Genomic DNA, 25,818 nt, shown 5'->3' with positions numbered 1-25,818 from the left:
TGACAAGTTGTTTATTATCATGCTTAAATAGCTGTGCTTCATGACAATATAAAAGCTTTTTAGTCCTCATGTATGAGATTTAGGGTTTGGGACTCTGCTAAAGTCTGTTCTGAAATGAAGCAGCAGAGTTGACGTAATACGATATGGTTTTTAACGATGCGCGACTCGCATTGCCCAGTTAATTTTTGACTCGTAAGTCAACAGAAGGGTTAAAAAGTAGAAAAATACTTATTTTAAGTAGCTTTAATATTATACTGTTTTACTGTGTTTATGATTAAATAAATGCAGCTGTAATTACAAATTTCTGACCTCCAACTTTTGTATTCCTTTATACGTATATTAACAAGACTTACAACACATCAGACACTATAGGAAATGATATTTAAGTCCAGTTCGGATAGAGTCCAATGCTCGATTGCAGCAGAGAGTTGTCTGACACAAGCTGGGAATGATTTAAGACAGCAAGTAACGCTTGGTCAGTGCTTCTGTCATTCGCTAACAAATACTTCCTTTCGTTGCTGCAAATCTCCTAAGGCCTAACCTTTCCAAATTTGTTACAAAAGAATGATATGTGAGGCCCATTTAAGCACCCCTATATAAAAAGTCAATAAATTGCATCAGGGTGATATTTGGCGGACCTAACCCAGCCATTTTAGTGGAATATGTCGACAATTAGACCGAACAGATGACTCAGAACACCTGCTATGTTTCGTGCAAAGAAAAATGTGTTGCAACCTTTGAAACTTTGAGAATTTGAATGTGCATCGATGACTTTTAAGTCCATTAAACAGCAACACTGACCTGAAGGGGTAGAGGCTGCATTGACGCATTGTGCTTTTAGAGAGCAGCTCTAAACGTGCTGTGGCAAACACATGGTTGGATTAACAGGCACCATGGCCGGGAATTGAATGTAAACAGGAACCCCGACACACACAGACTGAAGCATTGACAAATCTGGGTTAAAGAGACTGACCCCGTCCCGTTTAGTTGAAGCTATTGTGAGTAAAATCTGTCTTCTGTGGCTTTTTTCTCAGCCTTTGAGATTTCCGGACATGTCCAAAAATGCATTCTATAGCCACAAGGCACAAAACGATCATCCTTCTACAATGTGCAGGAGATGGAAAAGTGTGAGGCACAGAATGCGAAATTGTTGTGAAAGGGGGAAATATCTTAAGGGGTGAGAGTTTTCATTTCTTCAGCCAGTCATGGATTGTTTGTATCAGACAAACAGTGAAACTTTTTAGCTTTTGTGCTGCAGTTAATAACAATTTATTGTTGTAACGTTCTTTGTTGTGCAGCTGTTCTTCTTTTGAAATGCATGGTGATGACGTTTTTGTGAAGCCCTTCAGAGTCAACAAGCTTTACCTAGTGCAGGTCCATAATTACTTCACCTTTGAAATCCTTATTCTCGGAGTAGCCTTTGTAAACTGAGTGCGGTTTATTCAGGAGTAAAGAGTTTTCTTTTTTCTTTAACCCCACTTATGGTTTTCTACAGTGTCAAGGTGACTTTTATTTTTATTGGTTTATTTTTGCTGCAAGTTTGTTTAGGGAAAACCGATAGAGCTTTTTGAGTAAGTGTTTATAATTTGCTTTCAATGGTTGATGGTTTATTCCGCTATGGCGACCCCTGATAAATCAGGGACTTAGCTAATTGAATGAATGAATGAATGAATGAATGAATTTGCCCTCTCATAGACTGTTTAGCTTAAACTACCATACAGAAGTTTAGGACAACAACAGAATATTTTTTTTTTTATTATTCATCAAGGACCTTATAAATTTATGTGTCAAACTCAATTTAAAGTGACAGATATGACAGTAAAGACATGTATTATGTTACAAATTACTTAAATTTAAGAGATGCTGTGATTATTATGCATTATATATATATATATATATATATATATATATATATATATATATATATATATATATATATAAATATATGTTAATATAACATATATACATACAGTTGAAGTCAGAATTATTAGCCCCCCTGTTTATTTTTCCCCAATCTCTGTTAAACAGATTTTGTTCAACATATTTCTTAACATAAAAGTTTTAATAACTCATTTCTAATTACTGATTTATTTTATCTTTGCCATGATGACAGTAAATGATATTTTACTAGATGTTTTTTCAAGACACTTCCATACATCTTAAAGTGACATTTAAAGGCTTACTTGGGTTAATTAGGTTAGGCAGGTTAGGGTTGGTTTGTTCTATAGACTACTGAAAAAATATATATATATATAAATTATCAGAAAAAAAAAATCACACATACAGTGAAAATTCCCTTGCTCTATTAAGCATCATTTGGGAAATATAAAAAAATGGGGGCTAATAATTCTGACTTCAACTGTAGTTAAACAACATAAAAACCTTAAGAGAGCTGTGTACTGTTCTGTACTATACTCTACTGTATAGCTTGAGCTGTGATGTTTCTATAAATAGCAACAGTAATCTGGGTCTGTTTTTATTGTGTTTGAACTGCTTTTGTGAATGCCGTACTTACCATTGTTTGAGGACCTGGCGAGAATGCATCTGTTGAGAAATGCGTCTGTAGAAGCAGATAAGTGTGACGAAAGGCTGTAAAGGAAATCTTATGTGGAAATGCCATATATGGCAATGAAAATTAGTATGACAATATGAAAATATATAACCATGTACATGCTGCTGTTTATTTAGAATACTTCATATTACACCGGTTACTCACTGAAGCTAAGCAGGGCTAAGCCTGGTCAGTTGCTCTATGGGAAACAACATGGGAAAACTAGGTTGAAGTTGGAAGTGGTATTAGTGCGACATGCAGGGGACGCCCAACCTGTGATCTGTGTGAGCCCCAGTATAGTGAAGGGAACACTATACTGTCGGATGAGATGTTAAACCGAGGTCCTGACTCTCTGTGGTCATTAAAAATCCCATGGCACTTCTCGTAAAGAGTAGGGGAGTGACCCCGGTGTCCTGGCAAAAATCCCATCATCGCCCCTTACCCGTCATGGCCTCTCAATCATTCCCATCCACTATCACTGTCTCTCCACTCCACCAATAGCTAATGTGTGGTGAGCACACTGGAACCGTTGTCCTGTGGGTACCAACACATCATCTATGTGGTTTCTGCACATTGGTGGTGAGGTGGAGAGAACCCCCATCATGATTGTGAAGCACTTTGGGTGTATGGCCATACACAATAAAAGGCGCTATATAAATACACACATTACATTACAAGTATAAGTATGTTTATGGATATAATATAAGTTAAAAAATAAGACCTATTGTTTTTTTACCACTTGTAAATCCATTCCCCATATTTTTACTCAACACAACACTGAAAATGATGTGGAATCCACAATCATGAGCATGTTTATGTTGCTGTGATACTAGAACTCGCATCAGAATGCAAACGGTTAATGCAACCATGTCATTTAAAAAGACAACCTTGAGCTGATTAGAATTTAAGATCAGAAAGGTTATGAAGCTCAAAAAGACTGACAAAATCTGTTTTTTTCAGAGTCTTCCAGATCCTTGATAGGTTGACATTTTGTCAGTCAGGTGAACAGGCAGGTCATCGTCCTCAGATTTTTTTCAAGGTTATTGTCTTTCAGATGCATAATGAAGTTGATGTTACATACTAATATATTTCAGCTACATATTTATGAACAGTTCAAAAATAAAAAAAAATTTCCACACAACCAGTCTCCGTGACAGTATTTAATTCAGAATGGGACTTGTAACAAATTTGGGGGCTCGTCCGGGATATATTTGTTTTTTTAAACCTTTATATTTTGTCTTTATATTTTTGGGTTACATTCAACCACATATTGGTCAAGTTATTGATATTACAGTGATATGGTTATGCATCCTTTCCCTTTGTTGGAATCTATTTTGGTTCGCTGGTTGTTTCTCTGTTTTCTCGCAATGTTTAATTTAGAGGTATTTATTAATTCTCAGACTACAAAGGCTTTTCAGTTATGAAACACTTGAGTTTGAGCATGTGAAATTCTGTCGTTCGACACTGCGAAAAAGGGCAGGATCAAATCACAAGATTAAAAAACATTAAACGAAACACAAAAAGCAATCGATTTGTCTGTATTTTAAGGAAAGCAAGTGATTGGTCGATATTTTAAATGCACAGAGAGGTCATGTTTTGATCTTTGATTGGTCTCCCGCCGTCATGTGATGGGATTTTGCAGGTCAGAGTTCACCAAGCTTGAACTTTGCAACACAGCGAACTGCAAAACTTGTCGCATGATTTGAAATTACTGGTCTGCTCCAGTAGCATGCATGTGAATGGAAGTCTATGGGGCGAAAGGTGCAGTGTGATCTTGCCTTAACTTTTATTTCCTTAAATGAGGATATTTGTAGGTCACTGCTTAGTTCTATTTAAACTTATTTAAACAGGAGTAAAATTGCCATTTTAGGCATATTTAGATACACACATTCTACATCACTGTTTAAAACATACATAAATGAAATGGTGAGATAAAAATGACTGAAACAACTGTGATTTATAAATTGTTCTCTAAGTAATACTCACTGTACATTTTCTTCAATTGTGTATGATAACAAATGAATATTCAACATATTTGCCTTTTCTTACAGGTACTATGCCATCTGTTGCCAGCCGCTGGTCTACAGGAATAAGATGACACCGCTGAGGGTGACTCTAATGATTGGAGGATGCTGGATTATCCCAACTGTCATTTCCTTCCTACCCATAATGCAAGGCTGGAACAGTATAGGAATAAAGGACTTGGTGAGTCACATCTATCAGATGGTAGACTATTTGTGCTGATAAGGTTTGCGAAGACAGTCTGACTTTGATTCTCTTATAATGATGTTTCTTTCTCACCTTGCAATCAGTGCAAGCGTGTGTTATTAAAATGCTCTTTAAGAAGTGCAGGAGGTGATTAGGAAGGAGACTTGTGATGCATGAAAAGTGATTTATGTTTTTTCAGGCATTTCGCTTTCATCTTATTTTCTCTATATGGAGTCTACAAAAGGCAATTATGCATTCATGTGTAGAATCCAAGCCATTGTCGGTGTTTCCTGAAAAACAATTGCAGTCCGTATGGCTTTCATAAAGACAAGCTTTGAGGGGTGGGATGATTGAGGAGAAAATTAAATACCACCATTACAAGTAGCGAACTTAATCCATTACTTTCCAGTAAACAAGCAAAAATGGCCCTGGGTGAAGACTGATGCGTCGTAATTAAAGTCAAGCTGGAGATAGCAAATGTTGATGTAATAAAAACATCTTTGTTTTTTTCATGTTCATGTTGTAAATGTGCTGTTTGTGTGTGTGTTTTGACTGTTTTCAGTCTTTGGTTATTACATGTATCTTTCTACTATATAATTGAGCATTTCTCTCTGTCTGTGTTAGTTGATTAATAGGTGTATATTCATTTAGGCTTCCTTCCTGCATTTTCAACAAGAGGTAAACATAAAAAGAAGGAATTAGCATTCTGTACAATGAAACATATCTGGCATTCTGCCGTGTGGCGTATCGTGCGTTGCTCCTCGAGCATTACATTAATGGCTACCTATACTTCACATTTTTACAGATGTTAAGTGAGTCAAGCTTCCCGTTCTGCCAAAAGCACTTCTCAAAGGAACTAATTAGCAGTTGGATATTGAATATCAATGATAGCTCAGGCCAAAGTCCAGCTTAATTGGAAAAAAAAACAGTCTAACTCTGATCTGAAATTTGTTTGCAGTTTATAAAAGAAAAATGTACTGATCGTTTTGCTGCCGAGTTTAAGGCTTGGACAGCTCACGGTTTTGTGAGGAGCAGATAAAGAATGATTAATGGTTCTCATCGTAATGCTTCCACACATACTGTAGATCGAATCAATACTAGTGTGTTTGTAAACAATATATATCTGTATGTATTTATGGTAATGCTCTCACAGCCTTATATCATATACAAACTAAAAACATTAAATATCAGTTCTAATTACTGTCATCAAGCTCTTTTCACTTACAGCGTCTAGCCATTTAATCTTAGCTGTTGTTCATGTTAATTGTGGGGTTAAGCGCCGTGTTTTTGATGTATGCCACTAATTGCAGTTCAACGCATTTAAATATAGTAACATTTCTAATTGGAGCATGGTTTCATAAAATGTGAAACAGTTTGTTGATTTTTAGAGGAAAAAAACAAATCAGTTTGTGATTTGTTTCTGACCCCAAAAAATAAATAAAATACAGCAAACAAATTCTTAATAGAAAGTTTTCATGAGTTGACATATTGGAAGCACAAAACATAAATAATGCCAATAAACAGAACAAATCTTGCATGTTTTTGCTGATCACTGCTGTTGAAAATGACCAATCATTGTCATCTTTCGGGCTGTGGTAATTGGTTGGACCTGCAAAAAACATTTAGAGTACTACAGACTGCCAAAAATCCAATCAAGTCAAGCAGAAGAGAGAGCTGTCTGAGGAACAATAGGTGTTTGTGGTTGGCTAAACTGAAATAGAATTTCCAGGCCAAGAATCTTGGGAACACTCATGTTTGTTCTTATCATTTCAGGTCAAGTAACTTAATTGCTAATATCTTAAGTAATACTGCTCATACGCATCTTTTAGCACATGTTAAATTAAATTTATCAAAATATTGTTCCCGTTCCTGCTTGCAAAGTTGTTTTTAAAGCTAATGAAGATGGCAGAAGTCAATGATTTATTTTAATTATGTAGCCTGACATGTTTACTGTTCCAAAATATTATGAATGTTTCCCAAAATGTAATATTTTTTGTTAAATGAAAACTTGTTACAAAGACATTTACAAATAAATACTTTACAGCAGTAAATAATACTGTGAAACTGTTAAACCCTGATATTTTTATTCAAGGTTATCGTACCATCAGAAACTTATAACAGCCCATGCCTATTCAGTAGTACAATATCAATACAACCCATTCAGTTGTTCACATCAGAATACACTGAAAACAATTATTCATTGGATTTACTAAATGTTTTTAAGTTAAGTGGTTTCAAACAATTTATATGGTCTGAATTAAAACAAACAAATTAAATGTAGTAATTTTTAACTTTATTTGTTTGTTTAAATTCAGCTTTAATTTCAGTATAGAGTATCACACACACACACACATATATATATATATATATATATATATATATATATATATATATATATATATATATATATATATATATATATATACATACATATGTATATATGCGCATACGGGTAATCGAAAACCCTCTATATCAATTCTGAAAACAGAATTGTTTGATACTTTTATACGTGGCCAAAGGTATTATATTAAAGTTGCCATGGTAATTTCCTAATTTATTAATATTTTGAAAAAAGAGATGTTTCTTTTTGGCTTAGTGCTTTTATTAATCCGGGGTCGCCACAGTGGAATGAACCGCCAACTTATCCAGCACGTTTTTACACAGCGGATTCCTTCCAGCCGCAACCCATCTCTAGGAAACAACCATACATACTCATTCACACTCATACACTACGGACAATTTAGCCTACCCAATTCACCTGTAACCCATGTCTTTGGACTGTGGGGGAAACCAGAGCACCTGGAGGAAACCCACGTGAACACAGGGAGAACATGCAAACTCCACACAGAAACGCCAACTGACCCAGCCAAGGCTCGAACCAGCGACCTTCTTGCTGTGAGGTGACAGCACTGAATGCGCCACTGCGTCATCATGTGTAATCATATTAATAATTAATAATATATATACATAAATAATATATATATATATATATATATATATATATATATATATATATATATATATATATATATATATATATATATATATAAATAAATATATATATATATATATATATATATATATATATATATATATATATATATATATATATATATATATATATATATACACATTTGACATCTTACTGTAAAAACAAACAATCTCATGTATACCACAATGGAGCCCAGTGCATTGTCTTTTATCTGTCAAGTAACAGTATTTATATTTTAACATTTTTACTTAATCTGATTTGTTTAATTGAAACATTTCATTACAGTTTGCTTTTTGTTGCAACAATTAAATAAACAAACAAATGGTTATGTGAAATTAGAACTGACGATCTCTGTTGAAGGCATTTGCCCCAACCTTTCCCATCATTTCCCATCCACTTCAAGAGACAGCTGTCAGTCACTTTCCATGATTTTTTGAGACTGCATTGGATTTCTTGCATCAGAGGGTGTATTTTATCCTCGATAAGTATAATTAATTTAGCAGTTAGAAACGTAATATACTTGAGACTGTATGGCACGTTACAGTGTTTGAATGTCAAGCATGTTTTATTAATATGAAGGGGCAAGAGTCTTTAGGTAGTGTGTTTTGGAAGCAAGATATTTACTGGCTCGTGACCTCCAGTTGAGTTCTTTTCTACAACTAGAGGTGCTTGTGTTTGACCAGATGAGATGTTGTAAGTAGCAACCTCTGCTCTTAAAAGGTCTCCTCAAATGACTGTTCCCTGAAGCCAAGGACACGTGGTGTAGAATATTAATGGACAGTCACAGAGGGAGAAGCTGCTGAGTGCTAGAAACCTACTAAAGAAAGTTACACACATTTAAGGCCAATTCACGCTGCACAGAGAGATGCCAACCAACAGCCACAGACACATTTCTTGGGTTTTGATGGTCTGTTGACACTGACCGGCACTTGTTTTCATCAAGTGAACATGTTGAATTGGTGCATGTCTGGCCTTGGAAGGTCTGAGAAGTGACGTAGTGTGATCTGGTGGCTGTCATCTGAATTCAGTTTTATGAATTGTGGCATCTGTTTATTAACATTGGCTCAATCAGGAATAACATGTTGAGTCAATGGAAAACTTTAGGTCAACAAACAGCATTGTGCAATTAATTGTTTTAAACTGTGACAGCGATTGATTGTACAAATTACATTTTAAGCCAATCTAAAAGTGTTTTACACATATTGCATATGGCTTGAGGAAACTAAAATTAAAGGCTAAAAGAAGAAAATTGTGGGTATCTTGGGAAACAATCATGAAACCTATAGATGTGTGAACCTATAACTTAAAGTAAACATACAGTTCTGAAGCAGAGCTTTTGAGCACAGGTCTCAAACTCAATTCCTGGATGGCCGCAGCTTTGCACAGTTTTGCTCCAACCCTAATCAAACACAGCTGATCCAACTAATCAAGGGCTGTTTCTCGATTTCAAGAGAACGGAAGGGCATCTGCTACGTAAAAAATATGCTGGATAAGGTTCATTTTGCTGTGGCGACCTCTGAATAATTAAGGGACTAAGCTGAAAAGAAAATGAATGAATTTAAGCAGAAGTGAGTTGGAGGTGGTTGGAGATAAACTCTGCAGAACTGTGGCCCCCTAGGAATTGAGTTTGAGACCTATGCTTTAGAGATTATTAATAATCCTCACCTTGTCATAGTTATATACAGCAAATTATGTCATTGAGTTTAGTTTGACCTAGTTTCTCTCTTTCTTATTTTCCTGCAATAATAAGTTCATTAGTTTTACTCATCAGTGTCACCTGTCTCCCATTTAGTCATCATCTCCACATGTATTTAAGTCTTTCAGTTCCTCTCATTTGTTTTCTGCTGTTGTTTATGTTTATGTGGATGTTTTTGTTGCCTTTTCTCTCTTTTGATTGTTAGTAAAGTATGAAGTATTATTATAGCCATTAGTTATGGGAAGTTTTTATCTTTTCCGCAGACCAGATGTTTTGAACAGTTTTTTACAATAAAACAGTTCAAAAAAGCAGATGACGTAATGACAATTCTCCCATGTTAGCACTCAACATATCAAAATACAGTAGTCAGCAATCATAATTTCAGTCAGTTAAAACATGATCTGAAAAGCTTCTTATGATTAGGTTTTGCAATCCAAATGAAGCATGATTCACTTACTATTTTAATGTCATTATGATTTTCTGTCATAAAATAAACTTATGTTTTACCAAATAGACTATACTGTGCTGCTGTGTTAGTCACAACAGGCTGTCATGTACTGTTTGTGTTTGGTTCACTACTTGCTGAATCTTGCATGTGCTGTAATATTAGTTTGCCAGTTTTCAAATCTGATCTCATTGTACTGTTCTAGTAACTGAATAACTCAGGAAATTGGTTTATTTCGAATCAGAGGGGGTGACAGGGATGTTAAAAAGTAATTTGTAGATAAGCACTTACTGGAGACATGAACTGCTTCAGGCAAATCAGTTCGATTTGGGGAACTGGTTCAACAGGTTCAGTTAGAAGATCCAGTTAGAAGATGGCTGGTTCGTTTGCAATCGTTCATTACTAATAACCACGTCATTGTGTGCTTAATCTGCCACTTACTGTGACATATCTTCATGTCTTGATGGTTTGTCTCATGATGTTTGTCTTATTCTCTTGATTCAATCTCCACTTTTCTGCACATCCATATTTGATTTTAAACAGACTTGCACTTCAACTTGACAGATTGACTGAGCTCAATAAATGTGTGGAGTAAATCTGTACAACTTAATATGACAAAAACTCCCAAAAGTAATTTGTAAACAAGATGTTTTGCTACTTCTGACAAGTAGCAAAAGCGAATTTTCAATGGTGTGTTCCATATAGTATGAATATGGGTAGTATGAAACTTGGAGGCAGTATGCTTGGTCAAATGCTAGGTCATTTCACCTCAAAATTGGGTTTAATATGGACAATCCCAAATGTTGGGTTATATTTGCCCCTATAAATGAGAAATATTAACCCAGCACTTATTTGTGTCAATATTTTACACAAAATTTGATTACTTACTTGCTTACTTCCATGGCATTTATATTGAAGTAGATTTTTAGCAGCACCATGTAGGTGTTTCATATCATCTAATTTTCACAAGGTGGGTCATTATCCCAATGCTTAACCCCCAACATGGAGGACCAGGACATACACACATACACTACGAACTAGTTAACTTACCCAATTCACGTATAGCGCATGTCTTTGGAATGTGAGGGACACCGAAGCACCCAGCAAAAACCCATGCAAACACTGGGAGAACACAGAAATGCCAACTGACCCAGCCGGGGCTTAAACTAGTGACCTCCTTATTGTGAAGCGACAGCGCTACCCACTGCGCCATCATGTAGCCCCTTAAATTGGATTAAAATTGCAAAAAATATATATGGTGAATTGAAGCATACTTGAAACTGAAATTTGCAGGAGGGAAGTGCGCCAGGAGCATCTGCGCTACCTATGTTATGATGTTTCACATCCAGTGTAGACATTGTTTTGTGCATTTTTTTGTATTTTCCGTAAGTTGAAAGTGTCATTATCCTTCTCTCGACAGATAGACAAGCGGAAGATCTCCGGCAACTCTACAGTATGTGTGTTCATGGTGAACAAGCCATACGCGTTGACGTGCTCAGTAGTGGCCTTCTACTTACCGCTGGTCCTGATGGTCCTGGCGTACCAACGCATCTACGTCACTGCACGGGAACACGCTCGCCAGATCAGCATGCTGCAGCGCGCTGGAGGAGCGGGGAATGCGGACAGCGCAGACCACCAGCGCAACCACCGGATGCGCACCGAGACCAAGGCAGCCAAGACTCTGTGCATCATCATGGGCTGCTTCTGCCTATGCTGGGCCCCGTTCTTCATCACAAACGTGGTGGACCCCTTCATAGACTACAGTGTTCCTGAGCAGCTGTGGGCCGCCTGCCTCTGGCTGGGCTACATCAACTCCATGCTCAACCCCATCCTCTACGCCTTCCTCAACAAGTCCTTCCGTCGTGCCTTCCTTATCATTCTCTGCTGCGGACACAAGCGATACCGCCGACCCTCCATCCTTGGCCCTGGAACGACCTGCACGGCCACACAGATTAATGGATCTACACATGTACTGAAGTAAGTAGACCAGTGTTTTCTTTCTTGCTACCTTTTCCTCTCTGCTGATGTGCTTACATTTGAAATCAAGATGGATTTGGGTCAGTATAAGGAATACTGATTCAAACTTTTCTTAAGGTATACTTTGTAACTTCTAGTGGTTATTTAAACTGTAAGCTTGTTGTGGAATATTTTGAATGGAGTTTGTGGCACAGATGTACACAATGAAATCTAAAAAAGTCATCTGAGAGAAATAGTATTTTGATGTTGTTATAAGTTATTGGAAACATTGTTGGTTTGGGATTTTTGATGTTACAAATGCTTACAGTTTGCCAGCTCTGATGAAATGTAGCCAAAACAGAGGCTCGGGAGATTTAAATGGAAATGGTTGACAATTTGGATGGCTGATTATTATTTTGTTGTTGTTGATGTTTTTTGTTTGTTTTTTAAGGGGAATACTATATGGCCCAATCCCAGTTCTCTCTCTTCGCCCTTCCTCTTACCCCTACCCCTTGTTTTGTGCATTCATGTGAAGGGGTAGGGGTGTCCTAATTCTCTTTCGCTTGATGGCGTAGGGCTAACGGGAAGCGCTAAATAGCTCTTAAAACTGAGATTTTTTTAGGATCACACTCGAAGCCGAGGGTTTACATCAATACACCATCTACAATGGCACCATGGCCACACATGGAGGTCAGAAGATGCACAAATTAGTATTTTTTGTCATTAATGAAATATTTTACAACAAACAAGAATATGTTTTAATGCATTTATAATGGCGATCGTGTTTTACCATCATGCTTTAAAAAAAAAAAACGCTACATTGTACTATCCATAATTCATAACAATAACTATGTAGCAGTCCCACAACATACTTTCACACCTGACACTCAATGACACATGAATGGCTAGTGGCTGGGATTTACCTCTTTACAGTGCCTAGTTAATGTTAATGTTGTTTTCGTTAGTTCACATACAGTATATGAATATGACCATGGTGTAAATGCACAGTACAGTTACAGTTACAGTTACACAGTACACTTATTGCCATATTATATTATTTTGATAACATGATATTGTTGCCTTCAGTGATTTCCGGAAGATAAATACTCAAATAATGCAACTGGAATAACTACAGCAGTCGCCATCATTGATCTCTTATTAAGCAAGAGATTGTGGTGACCCACTCTGTTTCAAGGGCCAACACAAATAAAACTGGGATTGGGCCTAATTTAATTGTCTATGTCAGTGACTCTTTTGCTTTATACTTTGTTTAATCTGTTTGAAAAATCTTTTTAGCAGCTTTAAATATTTTCAAATATCTGAGTTTATCGATTCTAGAAAAAAACAATGTTACAGCGTTGTAAAGTTTTACAGATATACAATGTAATGGCACTTGCAGTTTCCTATGAAATCCTACCTTACAGATTGCAATTTTATACAATTAATTATAGTCTTAATCATTATATTGGTTTAGGGTAAGACAAAAACAGGGTTTGTAAGACAGAGTTATAATGTACAGTAACACTTTATTTTGATGGTCCCTAAAAACCTAAAATGTCATAATGTGGCCTTCTCATAAAAATGACAAACTAATTTACCAGGACTCCAATCTTTTCAGTCACTTAAATCTTCAATCAGCTGGCAAGCTCACATTTATGTCTCAGAGTTCAGTGGTCCAAGAAATCCAGCTTTAAATATATATATTTTTATCAAAAGACAAAAATTGCCTGCTTCATTATCCATCTTTGATTTAAAATGCTTTCACATTATTATTTTGCTCATGTACCCAGGTTTGTTTGGATGACGTGAACAAAGTTTTCCAAGTAGAAAGCCGGTGTGTGGCGTGGTTCATTTGATCCCTGGTATGGTTTGCTGCTGATATGAACACAGTTGAACAAAATAACGCATGGGGAATTTCTACTTGCTTAAAATTTACAAAAAAAGTACATTCACAAACAGACGCCAGTGTCATTCTGTTGACAGTTTAAAAACAAAATCAAAGATCTTTGTGTAGTCTTAACATAGTGACAAGTGTAATCGGTTGTCACATTAATGATGCTGATATACTGTAGTTCAGATCCAAAACGTAGAATCCAAGGGCATAGGGGAAGTGATCGAACTTGGGTTTGGAAGAAGCAATCGAAGGGTAAAAACACCATTAAAGGTATTCGCTTTCAGTAATGTAGAAGACCTCCTGATTGATTTATTTTCATATACTACTGCTTTTCATTGTTTGCTTGGTGTATTGACTTGTGTTTGACGTCTGGTGGTCATTCGGAGAACCAGGCAGCACAGAATGAGTCCATGTCTTCCTGTGCACACCTTTTACTTTGACTGTCAGGTGTAATTTTCTTTCTTTGTACTACTTCATCTGACCTTTCTAGATTGCTCAACTCCTTGACCTAACAGCATTTACTCAGAAAAGAGCACATGGGCCTCTGTATATTGGAGTTTCTACAGTTATGTGTCACATGGGAACATAAAAACGGTGTTTTGGTCATCTCAGTTAGTCTGCACGTCTGCTTTAATGCTTTTGCTCCCATCTGTGTTGCTTTTAAATTATTCTCAGAACAGTCTTGGAGAAGGTTATTGGTTCACTAAAACTCTTTTGCTTTTGCTTTTTTGTGTGTACTGCAAGATTTTGATCCCAAACTAGATGCTAGGGGTAGATGCTAACTAGGGGTAGATGCTAATAAAATATAATTAATAGATCATATAATAAATAATGTAAATAATTCTTATTTCCTCTGGCCACAGCTGTATCCCTTCTAGCAACACCCCTTTGTACATTTCATCAGTGGGGCAAAGTCCAACCCATTTGTGATGATTTCTCCCTTATTAGTAGGGCTGCACAATGTATTGTTTCAGCATTCAGAATCTGCAATTTTGAGATTCTGGAATGTGTAGCTTTAACAAAGAATAATTACATTTAATTATTTCCATAAAGAAGACCATAGTAGTCAACATTTGAAGTGAATAACAAAAGTTTTTTTTAAAATTGTCCTGGGACAAGAATGGATGTTGTTAAAGAGTTTTACGACAACTTTGATAAAAGGTTTTAGTGTTATTTTATATTTGATCTGTTAATTTCTGTGCCTCAATACGTGTTAGACTCTCCAGAAAACCGTAAAGCACTGTTTATTTAATTTGTATCTATTTTGTTTTGTATCTTTATTCTTGTAATATGTCTATTATATTTTACACAGGCGAAGCAGTGGCGCAGTAGGTAGTGCTGTCGCCTCACAGCAAGAAGGTCGCTGGGTCGCTGGTTTGATCCTCGGTTCAGTTGGCGTTTCTGTGTGGAGTTTGCATGTTCTCCCTGCAATCGCATGGGTTTCCTCCGGGTGCTCTGGTTTCCCGCACAGTCCAAAGACATGCGGTGGGCTAATTTGTCCTTAGTGTATGAGTGTGTGTGTGTGTGGATGTTTCCCAGGGATGGGTTGTGGCTGGAAGGGCATCCGCTGCGTAAAAATGTGCTGGATAAGTTGGCGGTTCATTCCGCTGTGGCTGTGGATTAATAAAAGCACTAAGCCAAAAAGAAAATGAATGAATGAATGAATGATATTTTACACAGATTCACAGGCCTGCGAATGCATCACAATCAATATAAAACTATGAATTCTTTCCAAGTAGAGATATTAGCCATATTGTAAAATTCTATTCGCATTGCAATATTCAATATTCAATATTCAATACACATATTCAATACACAATACACAATATTCAATACACATTGCAATTCATTCATTTTCTTTTCGGCTAAGTCCCTTTATTCATCAGGGGTTGCCACAGCGGACTCAAATACCAGCTTTTCCAGCATATGTTTTTTATGCAGTGGATGCCCTTCCAGTTACAACTTATCACTGGGAAACACCCATACACTCTCATTCACACCCATACACTATGGACAATTTAGCTTACCCAATTTACCTATAGCGCATGTCTTTGGACCGAGGTGGAAACCGGAGCACCCGGAGGAAACCCACGCGAACACGGGGAGAACATGCAAACACCAAACCGAAATCACAACCAACCCAGCTGAGGCTCGAACCAGCGACTGTCTTTATGTGAGGTGAGAGCACTACCGACTCCACCACCATGCCACCCCCATATTGCAATATCTATCACAAAAAAAAATGATTGCAATGTCAGTTTTTTCAATATTGTGCAGCCGTACTTAGTACAGACAGCTCTGAGTGAGTAGCAGCCATCCGCCATTGAACATTTGATGCTGTACTTGCCATAGATGTCAATTATAAATGTGCCGTTTTAAGATGCACAAATGAACATCGTAGTTTCCATGGACTGCGTTCTTCTAAATCACTTTCTTTGACATTTTCAGTTTTTCACAGAGACAATGTTAGTCCTTTTGAAAAGGTACCACCGCAGTGACAGCTTGCGTACCTTTATTTCTGAGAGTGTAGACTCTCCTGTAGGTTACAGTGTAAGTTACATGTGGTGTGGTTACAATGTTAGTTACATAGTGGTGCTTTTTGGCATCACTGATGAAGGAGATGTGCAGATCAGAGGACAAGATGCTCTCTGCTGTTATCGTCTATAGAGGCAAAGTCCCTCAGGCCGTAACCACAACTTTGCATGTTATTTTTGATACAGCAAAGATTAAAGATTTAAGCCAGCTGGTCAAAGCCCTCAAGGGAAATCTAGAATGCAAGGATGTGGCTGTTGTTATTAATGCATACCGACGTGGAAGAAAGATGTACTGTATGCTGAGTGAAGGGCGTATATGCCGTAAAAGACATTAATATGATGTGTTGTTCAGGAGGGAAGTAACTGGGCATTTTTCATTTCAAATATATTTCTCAAAGATAAAGATCTTTTTTATGGCAGACTGTGCATGATCACATGCATTTTTCACCCCAAGTAATATGTAAAGCCTTACATAAGGCTACAGTATATTGCTTGCGGCGCTCCACAGAAGTTATTAGCATCACTGCGTTACAGCTGTTTTCATTTATAATTAGATATTTATTATTGTTTGTTTGATTTCATTTAAATTTCAATATTTTTTTTTTTTAGTTGTTGTTTTTAAGGTCAAGTTTTAGGTTAATTACAATTCTTGGCTCCATTAATATGTCAACAAAAAAATATTTTATGTCTTTAGTAAAAAGTGGGAATGTTAGTTGTATCAAAATATTGGATTTAATGAGCATCTGTGTTTAGGCATGGGATGATAACTGTTTTCAAGGTATACCGCGGTTTGTAAAAGTCAAGATTTAAAACCGCCAAATTGTTCTGCTATAACATTCCTACGGTAAATATACGTTTTTTTTTTTTTTTTTTTACTTTTTGTTTTAAGTTTTTTTGGACAACAGTATCTCTAGCAGAAAAGATATCCAAAGATGCCACTTTAAATTGTAAAGAAATCTTTGTTTTTGAAACTAAATAAGGCAGAATGATTCATTCAGTGATTCACTTGAATTATTTAGCTTGACATGTTACCTGCTCCGAAATACTTTTCTCTAAAAATGTTTCTCTAAAAAAAAAAAAAAAAAAGAAAACATTTTAAAGCAATAATTACAATACTGTAAAACCATGAAAGCGTGATATTTTTATAGGTTATCATACCATCAGAATCTTATACCGACCCATGTCATGAAAACCCTTGTACTACTTTTTTTCTCATAAAAAATAAACCAAAAAATGTAGCTAGTTTAGTTTTGTTTTATTATTTAGGGGCATTTACACATTAAAGGGAAACATTTTAAGCAGTTCGTGAAAAAATCTAACTCTATTTAGTGTGCCAAAATGTAGGATTTTTCTGTTGTAAGAAATCATCATTGTACTTACTTTTGACAAATGTATTGAATTAAGTTATTGTTAGAAATCCAAAATCGAACAACAAGTGCTCAGAGGTAGCTTAAATAACGTGTCAGTCCTCTTTAGGGAAGGGATTTATCAGAATAAACAGCAAAAATCTGTCCAAGGCATTTGAAAAATGTGGGAAAAATATTAAAAAGCCTTTATTGACATGGCTATTCCTTTAAACTGTGCCTACGCATTTCGGCAAACACTTGCCTTCATCAGGGTAACAGTAAAGTTATTGTTAGTTTTCTATTTTTTTTTTTACATCAGGACATTTTTTTAGGAATGTCTTAATCAGGTTTTTTGCCCTCGGGTCCGAATCATTTGATTTTGCGTATCTACTGATACCAAAACCCAATGCAATACTTCTAGAATACCTAAAGAAATTTAGGAAACTTATTTTAACATTTAACAACTCTATTAACAAACAGAGCACTTCTGTGAGCAAGCTTGAACAATCAAATAATAAATAACATAAATTTGTCACTTTTGGACTTTAGTGCAACAATAAATCTAAAACAAATAGAATATAAAAACAAATAGCTCCTCAACTTCAAATACCCGGCAGGCATGTATACAAAAATAAATAAATAAATAAATAAAAGTGCCATAGTGTTTCTAAAGCCAGTAATGTGCTTTTAAGAACTGCATTTCTAACTCTTAGGGCCTACTCACACTATGCCATCCGTACCGTGCCCAGGCCCGTTTCCCGGATCGTTTGAGAAGTGTGAGTGCGCTGTTCACTTGGCCGGCCCTGGCCCGGTTGAAGGAGGTGGGCCTGAGCGCGGTTCACTTGGGCTTTGGCACGGTACGTTTGTAGTGTGAGCGCAAAACGCGCCAAAGCCCAAACACACTCATTCACACACATACACTATGGACAATTTAGCTCACCCAATTTACCTATAGCACATTATATATAGCGTCTTTATACTTGTGGGGGAAACCGGAGCACCTGGAGGAAACCCACGCAAACACAGGGAGAACATGCAAACTCCACACAGAAACGCCAACTGACCCAGTAAGGGCTGGTACCAGCAACTTTCTTGCTGTGAGGTGATTGTTCTACCCACTGCACCACCGTGTTGCCTGTCAAAAGCACATATTATTGTAAACATACAAAACAAGCTCAACTTTAATTAACTACATTAATCCTGCTGTGGAGTTGCAATTTTTTGTTTTTTTTTTTTGTCACAAGAATTTCAATCTACCAGAAAAATTCTGGATAAAATGTGATGCCCACAGTCATTCAAGTGTTTTTAGACACTCACAGTGATCAGCTATTATGGATTTTTATAATGCGGCACTTACTAAGTCAGTGTTTGGCAGTGAAAAGAAAGCAAAAGCAAAGCTGCTATCAATAATAAATGAATGATTTATTTTTTCAATAATTTATACATCAAGCCTGGCATTTTGTTTTTAAATAAGAGTGCTTTTATGCATGGTTTGTTGGTTGACATTTACTGGTCGGCCTGCTGGGAAAAGAAGGAAAACTTTCATAGAGGCCAAATAAAAATATTCTGATGTCAGCAACTCACGGGGCTGCTCTGGTCTGCATTAATATGTTGCACACTGCTGAGGGTTTATATTTCTATAAAACAATGTCAGTCTTGTAAATAATGAAACTGAGAGGTCATTTTTCAGACCTTCTATGAGTTTTGTCAGGGTTTTTATTTTAAAGAAAAAAAAAAATCAAGATCTGCTGGTCCAAGGTTTCATTTTAAGCCAATTCGGTTTTGCCTCTTCATTACAGTTCTGTCAGTTTCTTGCAGCGCTGGTAATAATGAGCACACTGTGAATACCGTGGAGCTGTTTCTACTGTTTCTAATCATATGTTTCAGGTCTTTAAAATCACTTTCTCCAAAGAGATGTGTGGTTTTTGTTTCCATGGGGACACCAATGGATTGCCTCTATTCAGACAGTGTCTTTGTGTTTGACCACTACCTCACAGTACACTTTGGCGTGGTGAGCAAGCCATAATGCATTTGTTAATCTATCATTTAGCTTTTGCATCTTAAAAAGGACGAGTGAAATGGAAAAGTTATTCCCGGACGTAATGAAAATTGATTCCAAGTCTAAATGGAATTTGGTCAGCAGATGTAAGTCTACTCGAAACTGAAAAGTGTCAAGGAAATTGTTTCATCGTCACAAAAAAAGGTCTTTCAAGACTTTCTTTAGCATAGTTTTGATGTAAATTAAGGTGATTTGCTAGATAATTTTTGTTGCATAAGCATAAGCTTATTCTACGTAATGTGCCAATTGTTAGTATGTTTAGGTTTTTTAAATATGATTATAATGTATGGGTTGAATGCATGATATTTATAAAAGATTTAGAAATTAAGTCCTTTATTTTATTACCTGTAGTGGCAAAACTTTACAACTTCATGAAACTTTTTCAAAGAAATCAATCTAAAATCTGAATGGACATTTTGAATTGTTATTATTCTTAAATTTTTATAATTATTTTGAAATAATAAGGAAAAGAGTTAAGATTTTGTTTCAGCATACTTTAAGGTGCAGAGAGTAAAAAAAAGAGACAGAAATATTCTGTGACATTATAAATGCATCATAACATTTTGACCATTTTTTGACAATGACTTTAATCCATTCATTTTCCCTTGGCTTAGTCCCTTTATTCATCAGTAGTCAACAGTGGAATGAACCGCAAACTTATCTGACATATGTTTTACGTAGCGGATACCCTTCCAGCTGCAACCCAGCACTGGAAAACACCCATATACTCTAATTCTCTCACACACACTTATATTCTGTGGCCAATTAAGTTTATTCAATTTTCCTTTAAATTATTAGATTATTTATTGCCCTGAACTTAAATTTGGACTTTTGTTTTTGTTGGATTAAAATGATTTGATAATGATAATAATAATGTAAATAATGCCGTGATTCAGTGAGAATTGAATTACTTAAAAAAAAAAGATACATTAAAAAATGTAGTGAAATTTAAACTTTCTAATTCAAATGTAATTTTTTGCATACAGAGTCATATACAGGATGATATGCATATGCTTTACACAGGCACTCATGAACTTGAAAAAGTAACTGCAGTAACAAAATAATAATAATAATAATAATAATAATAATAATAATAATAATAGAATCCAAACTATTGTGAAATAGAGGTGATGCAATAGAAAATAAAAGCAAATATAACATAAAGACTTTTGATATAGATGTGGCAGTAAAAAAAAAAAATTATCAAAAAAGATGCTTTAGATTTTGAGGTGGAATGTGTTCTGAACATTTGTGGCATTCACCCACACAATACGTATGTCCAGAAAAGTCATTTGATGTTTCTCTTATCTGCCACATGGTCAGAATAATTTGCTTTGACAGTGTCCAACGTCCATTTTGCTTTAGGTCTCTCCCTGACCACACAGACCAAATGATTCATGGGAATGAGACGCACTGGGCTGTCAACAGTCTGGGTCTTATTGGGACAGCAATTACAGACTGGCATGTCACTGTCTTTTACATGTCACAGCCCTCATGCCACATTTGACTGCCATTTTTTTTCTACTTGCCGTTTTCTGCATTCTCAGCATCTAGAAGTATTTTCTCTCCTAAACATTTCACACCTAAACAATAACAGCACTATTGAGAAAAACAGTTTCAGTAATGCACAATGAGCTATGATTGATACAATGAACACTTTGTTTTGTCACTTTTAGAAATTCTTTTCACTATGTCAGCCAGCAGTCATTACAGTGTGTGCATGATTATTATGCAAGTCAATATTAATAAAAAGTCAATGTTAATAACTCCTATTAGTGCTGTCTAATTTTTAAAGAGGGCTTGAAGTAAATAATTCCTTATATTCAGAATTATTAATAATCTGCTTTTATTACAGGCAAAATGGCCCCAAAATAAGATGTTAAATTAAAGTTGTAGTTCATCCAAAGCTGAAATTTCTGTCATCAATCACTTATCCTTCACTTGCTTCAAACCTGTTTGAGTATCTTTTTTTCTGATGAGCACAAAAGACTATACTGAAGAATGTTAACCTAAGTATTTTTTTCTGGAACCACCTAAGGTTAAGCAAGTTTAGGATTTGTGGGTGAACTATCGCTTTAACTCATACTGGAAGGACAACAATAGTCAACATGGGAAGTTTGCAATATTATAGAAACTACATAGTGAATGCTTAACCATCCAGTTAATTGTACGGTAAAGATGGCAGATAAAATATAGCACAAACTGTAAAAGAAGTTTTAGATTTTAATGGTAAACGACTGTATTTCATTAATGTATAATGTTAATACAGCAATGGTTTGAAGTACTGACATTTACACATAGCATCCTTTGTTAAACAGACAAAAACCCAAGCATAAGCAGGTGGTGATAAGAGTCATATAATGAACCAGTGCTCATATCAAACTACTTTTCCCACAAGCAAAATAAAATATCAATATATAGAAGATTCGCAGTGTCATTCACACAACAAATAAACACTTTCATGGCAACAGGCAAAAATTAAAGTAATGCACTAGCAAATATAATTTATTAACATTAGATGTAACATAAAACTCTAATGTACATAACTGATGTGGGTTGAGGGGACTACAAAACAGTAATATTAGCAAAGAAAACATCAAAAGTCATGCAGGGAATTTTGGAAAATCAATCTACGCTTAATGATTCATTCATTCATTCATTTTCTTGTCGGTTTAGTCCCTTTATTAATCCAGGGTCACCACAGCGGAATGAACCGCCAACTTATCCAGCAAGTTTTTACGCAGCGGATGCTCTTCCAGCCACAACCCATCTCTGGGAAACATCCACTCACATTCACACACACACTCATACACTACAGACAATTTAGCCTACCCAATTCACCTGCACTGCATGTCTTTAGACTGTGGGGGAAACTGGATCACGCGGAGGAAACCCACGCGAACACGCTACCTACTGCGCCACTGCTTCGCCTACGCTTAATCATTGTATATATTAAAGAAACATACAGTTAAACAAGTTATGTATTTGACCAGCATTTTTAATGTTTCTTTTTTACTGTTAAACAGAATTGTAAGGTTAAGGTGTACAATAACTGTGTGACAGTTTGTATAGTATTGCACATTTAGTTGACACAGTTACAGATCTTTACAGTATATGTGCAAATCTGAAGTGTTTCTTTCTGGGACCGGGTCACCACCACCTGCTGACCCAGCATGCATAATACAAAATTGTAACCGTTTTCACAGATCTGTATGAATAGATTATCTCATCAGTGTGCAGTAACGTTAACATTTGTAGTATGTTTGTAGTATGTACAAACATTGTAGTATTTTTAAGTATGTTTTTGTGTAAATGTATCCTCAATATCAATGTAAAGCAGAATTTTGAGTATGAATTAAGGCCCTTTCAAACTGAACATGACACAATGAAGTGACACAAAATGATTGATCACCTCAGGCAAATTCATGCCTGCACCTGAGGTTGCGGTGACCACAGCAATGCATTTTTTAGCTGCCTCCCTGCTACAGCATTCATCTTGATCTTCTTATTTTTCTTACCTATGTGTCTCTTCATTTTTCAGACACCAAAGATAACAAACACTGTTGTCTCAGATTTGTGACATTGTTTATTTAAACAATAGTTTTCAAAACAGCTTTCTGTGCAATAACGCCACCAGTTTTACCCTTTTGAGCTACAGTAGCAGTGCGTGTAACAATTACATTTCATTGCAGAGTTACAGAGAATATAATTACATTATTGTTAATATTTACATTATTATTATTGTTACTGTGATTCTTTTGGTTTATAATTATAGTTTATAATTATTATCCTAATTTTGTATCCTAAATTTCCTAATTATTATCCTAATTCACACAATCCATATCATGATAGTGTGAATGAACCCTAAAGGAATCTCTTATTGTTATGGATGCACCAAAATAAAAATTCTGGGCTGAAACTGAAAATTCAGAAATTCCAATACCAAAAATGCTTTGCAAAAACTATTTATTTTTTGTATTAAATAATAAAAAGTAATTTTGTAGCCTTTTTAAATTTAGCCTAATAACTTAAAATATAGCCACTGATTTACTTATTGCATACTTTTTGGGTCAGCATATGAGGTTCAGGCATAGATAAGTATTCAGGTAAACAAAATATCCACATTGTAGAATATTGAGCTCATATTTAGGCTATTTTTGTCTTTCATTAAAAAAATTTTTGTATATCTACAGTACGGATGTATACTTAATTCAGCAGCATCATCACATGAATATAATCACACTCAGTTAGTACGTTTACATGGACTATTTCAATTTTATTACGATTAAGACAATACTCTGATTAAGAGTTGACCATGTAAACAGAGGTTTTGATGATATTTATTTGAGTAAAGTCTTAATCTGATTAAACAAAATTCTAATTAAGACATGTGGAGTATTCCTACTTTAGTTACATCATTGAAGTGCACTACAGACATATTAACTGATCTTCAAATGCACACACACACAGTGAACTCCTGGAGACTTGTTGCAAATCACATCATCATCACTCAATACACTTTTATGCTGTCCAGGAAATGCTGAAGTTTTCTTTCAATTCGGCATGCATTATCAAATTCCAATAAAATTATACTCTCCCTCCAGTCCTTACTTCCTACTTGCATCCAATACCTCAGAGTTTGTCATGGGGGCATGAATGAAATGGTGCTGAATGAAAGCCAAACTGCCAAACTGCAGTTGAAGTTGACAAATTAAAAATGAAACACCCGAAATTACTTGAAACTCCGGAGGACACATTGAATAGCATGGTGTTGCAATGATGTTAATCGATCTTTGTACTTTAACATGTAAGGAAGATTCTGAAAGCAATTCATATAAACTGATTGATCATATCTTTGCCTTTTTTAGATTAACGTAAACAATTTGAATACTGATATCCATGCAAACGTAGTCGGTGTAAGAGGGCTTTAACAGGGCTTACTATTTCATTAAATTCATCACAAAAAAAGCAGCTGTTTCAGTTGCTTCATCAGCTCTAAACAATGCAAACAGGATGTTAGTGATTTCTCGTCTACTTCAAAATGTCAACGTAACAGCTTTTATTCTTACTCTCAGTCTATTGAAATTGAGCAGAAAAATCATAAAGTCATCTTAACAATTAACAATTAAAAGATGCCATGTGATAGATGCTGTGATATATTTACAAACTTAACCAATAAAGGCTTCAAAATAGAATTAAGCACAATCTGCTCACAGTCAGCATTAAAATATAGAGATGTTAATACAGCCCTCGAAACCGCCACAGTGTACAAACACACAGGATCAGAGATGCGGGCTGTTCACCCGCAGATGTTTGAAAATCTTCAAAGGCCTCTCCGCCACAGAAGTTGTTGTCTAAACATGTCCCACTGAAAACGGGCTGTGCAAATGACCGTAAAACCCCTTCAGTGCGTCCTGTCGCTCTTTGTTTTTCACAGCCCTTTGGAAACCTGCCCAGGACATAAATTGTGGAACTGTTTCCAAATGGTGGGGCTGTCAACATGTTAATCTGGCTGATAAACATTGGAGTGAAGTATGCTGGGATTTCAGGGGGCAGCTGCTTTGGACCGCCGCGTCTCTGCCGGAGACGCTGGAGGCTGGAGCTCGGGGGACAGGCAAATGAGCTGGGGGGTCCAGGCAGATTAACACAGAAGACACGGATCTAAACACAGGCCTGCTGTCTTCCGTCTTAATTATTTAGTCATTTACTCGCAGTTCAACATGGAGATGTTAAACTCATCTGGGTTTTGAAGACTCCTCTGGGTTCTGTCTAAATGATTGGCTGATTTAGCAGTGTCGTGCCTGGATTCAGGTCTTGCCAAGAAATGATTGCTAATAAAGATCAGCTCTGCCAGGGATAGTTGTGTAATGCTGTTTTTGAGTTGCCTTGATTAATTTATTTATTCAAAATTGCATTTAAACAAGTAATACCGAAAGGAAATCTCCTCTTAAGAGACAAAATAATATTACTGAATGCAGTTCTAAGTGAAGTTTATTTATGAACTAATTTCGAGAGAAGGGGTGACACAGTAGTGCAGTAGGTAATGCTGTAGCCTCACAGCAAGAAGGTCGCTGGTTCGATCCTCGGCTGGGTCAGTTGACGTTTCTGTGTGGATTTTGCATGTTCTTCCTGCGTTC

General features: G+C 36.0%; 1 protein-coding gene across 3 annotated transcripts in view; it reads left to right on the top strand.

The window, feature by feature from the left end:
- Positions 1-25,818, top strand: part of htr4 (5-hydroxytryptamine receptor 4) — a 179,163-nt gene that overhangs the window by 98,114 nt on the left and 55,231 nt on the right. For 2 of the 3 annotated variants that reach the window (XM_087281511.1, XM_087281512.1), the window contains exons 5-6: positions 4,603-4,756; positions 11,313-11,869. In XM_087281511.1, the coding sequence (XP_087137637.1) occupies positions 4,603-4,756; positions 11,313-11,869 (711 nt within the window). Of the gene's footprint in view, positions 1-4,602; positions 4,757-11,312; positions 13,814-17,208; positions 17,371-25,818 lie in introns of those variants that run through there. The other variant, XR_015507497.1, reaches the window with a different exon arrangement.

The sequence above is a fragment of the Danio rerio genome, chromosome 14 (genome assembly GCF_052040795.2).
Source record: "Danio rerio strain M-AB ecotype USA chromosome 14, GRCz13ab, whole genome shotgun sequence".
Taxonomy (NCBI): domain Eukaryota; kingdom Metazoa; phylum Chordata; class Actinopteri; order Cypriniformes; family Danionidae; genus Danio; species Danio rerio.
The sequence above is the reverse complement of the archived record's forward strand: the minus strand, read 5'-3'. Positions and strand labels throughout refer to the sequence as shown.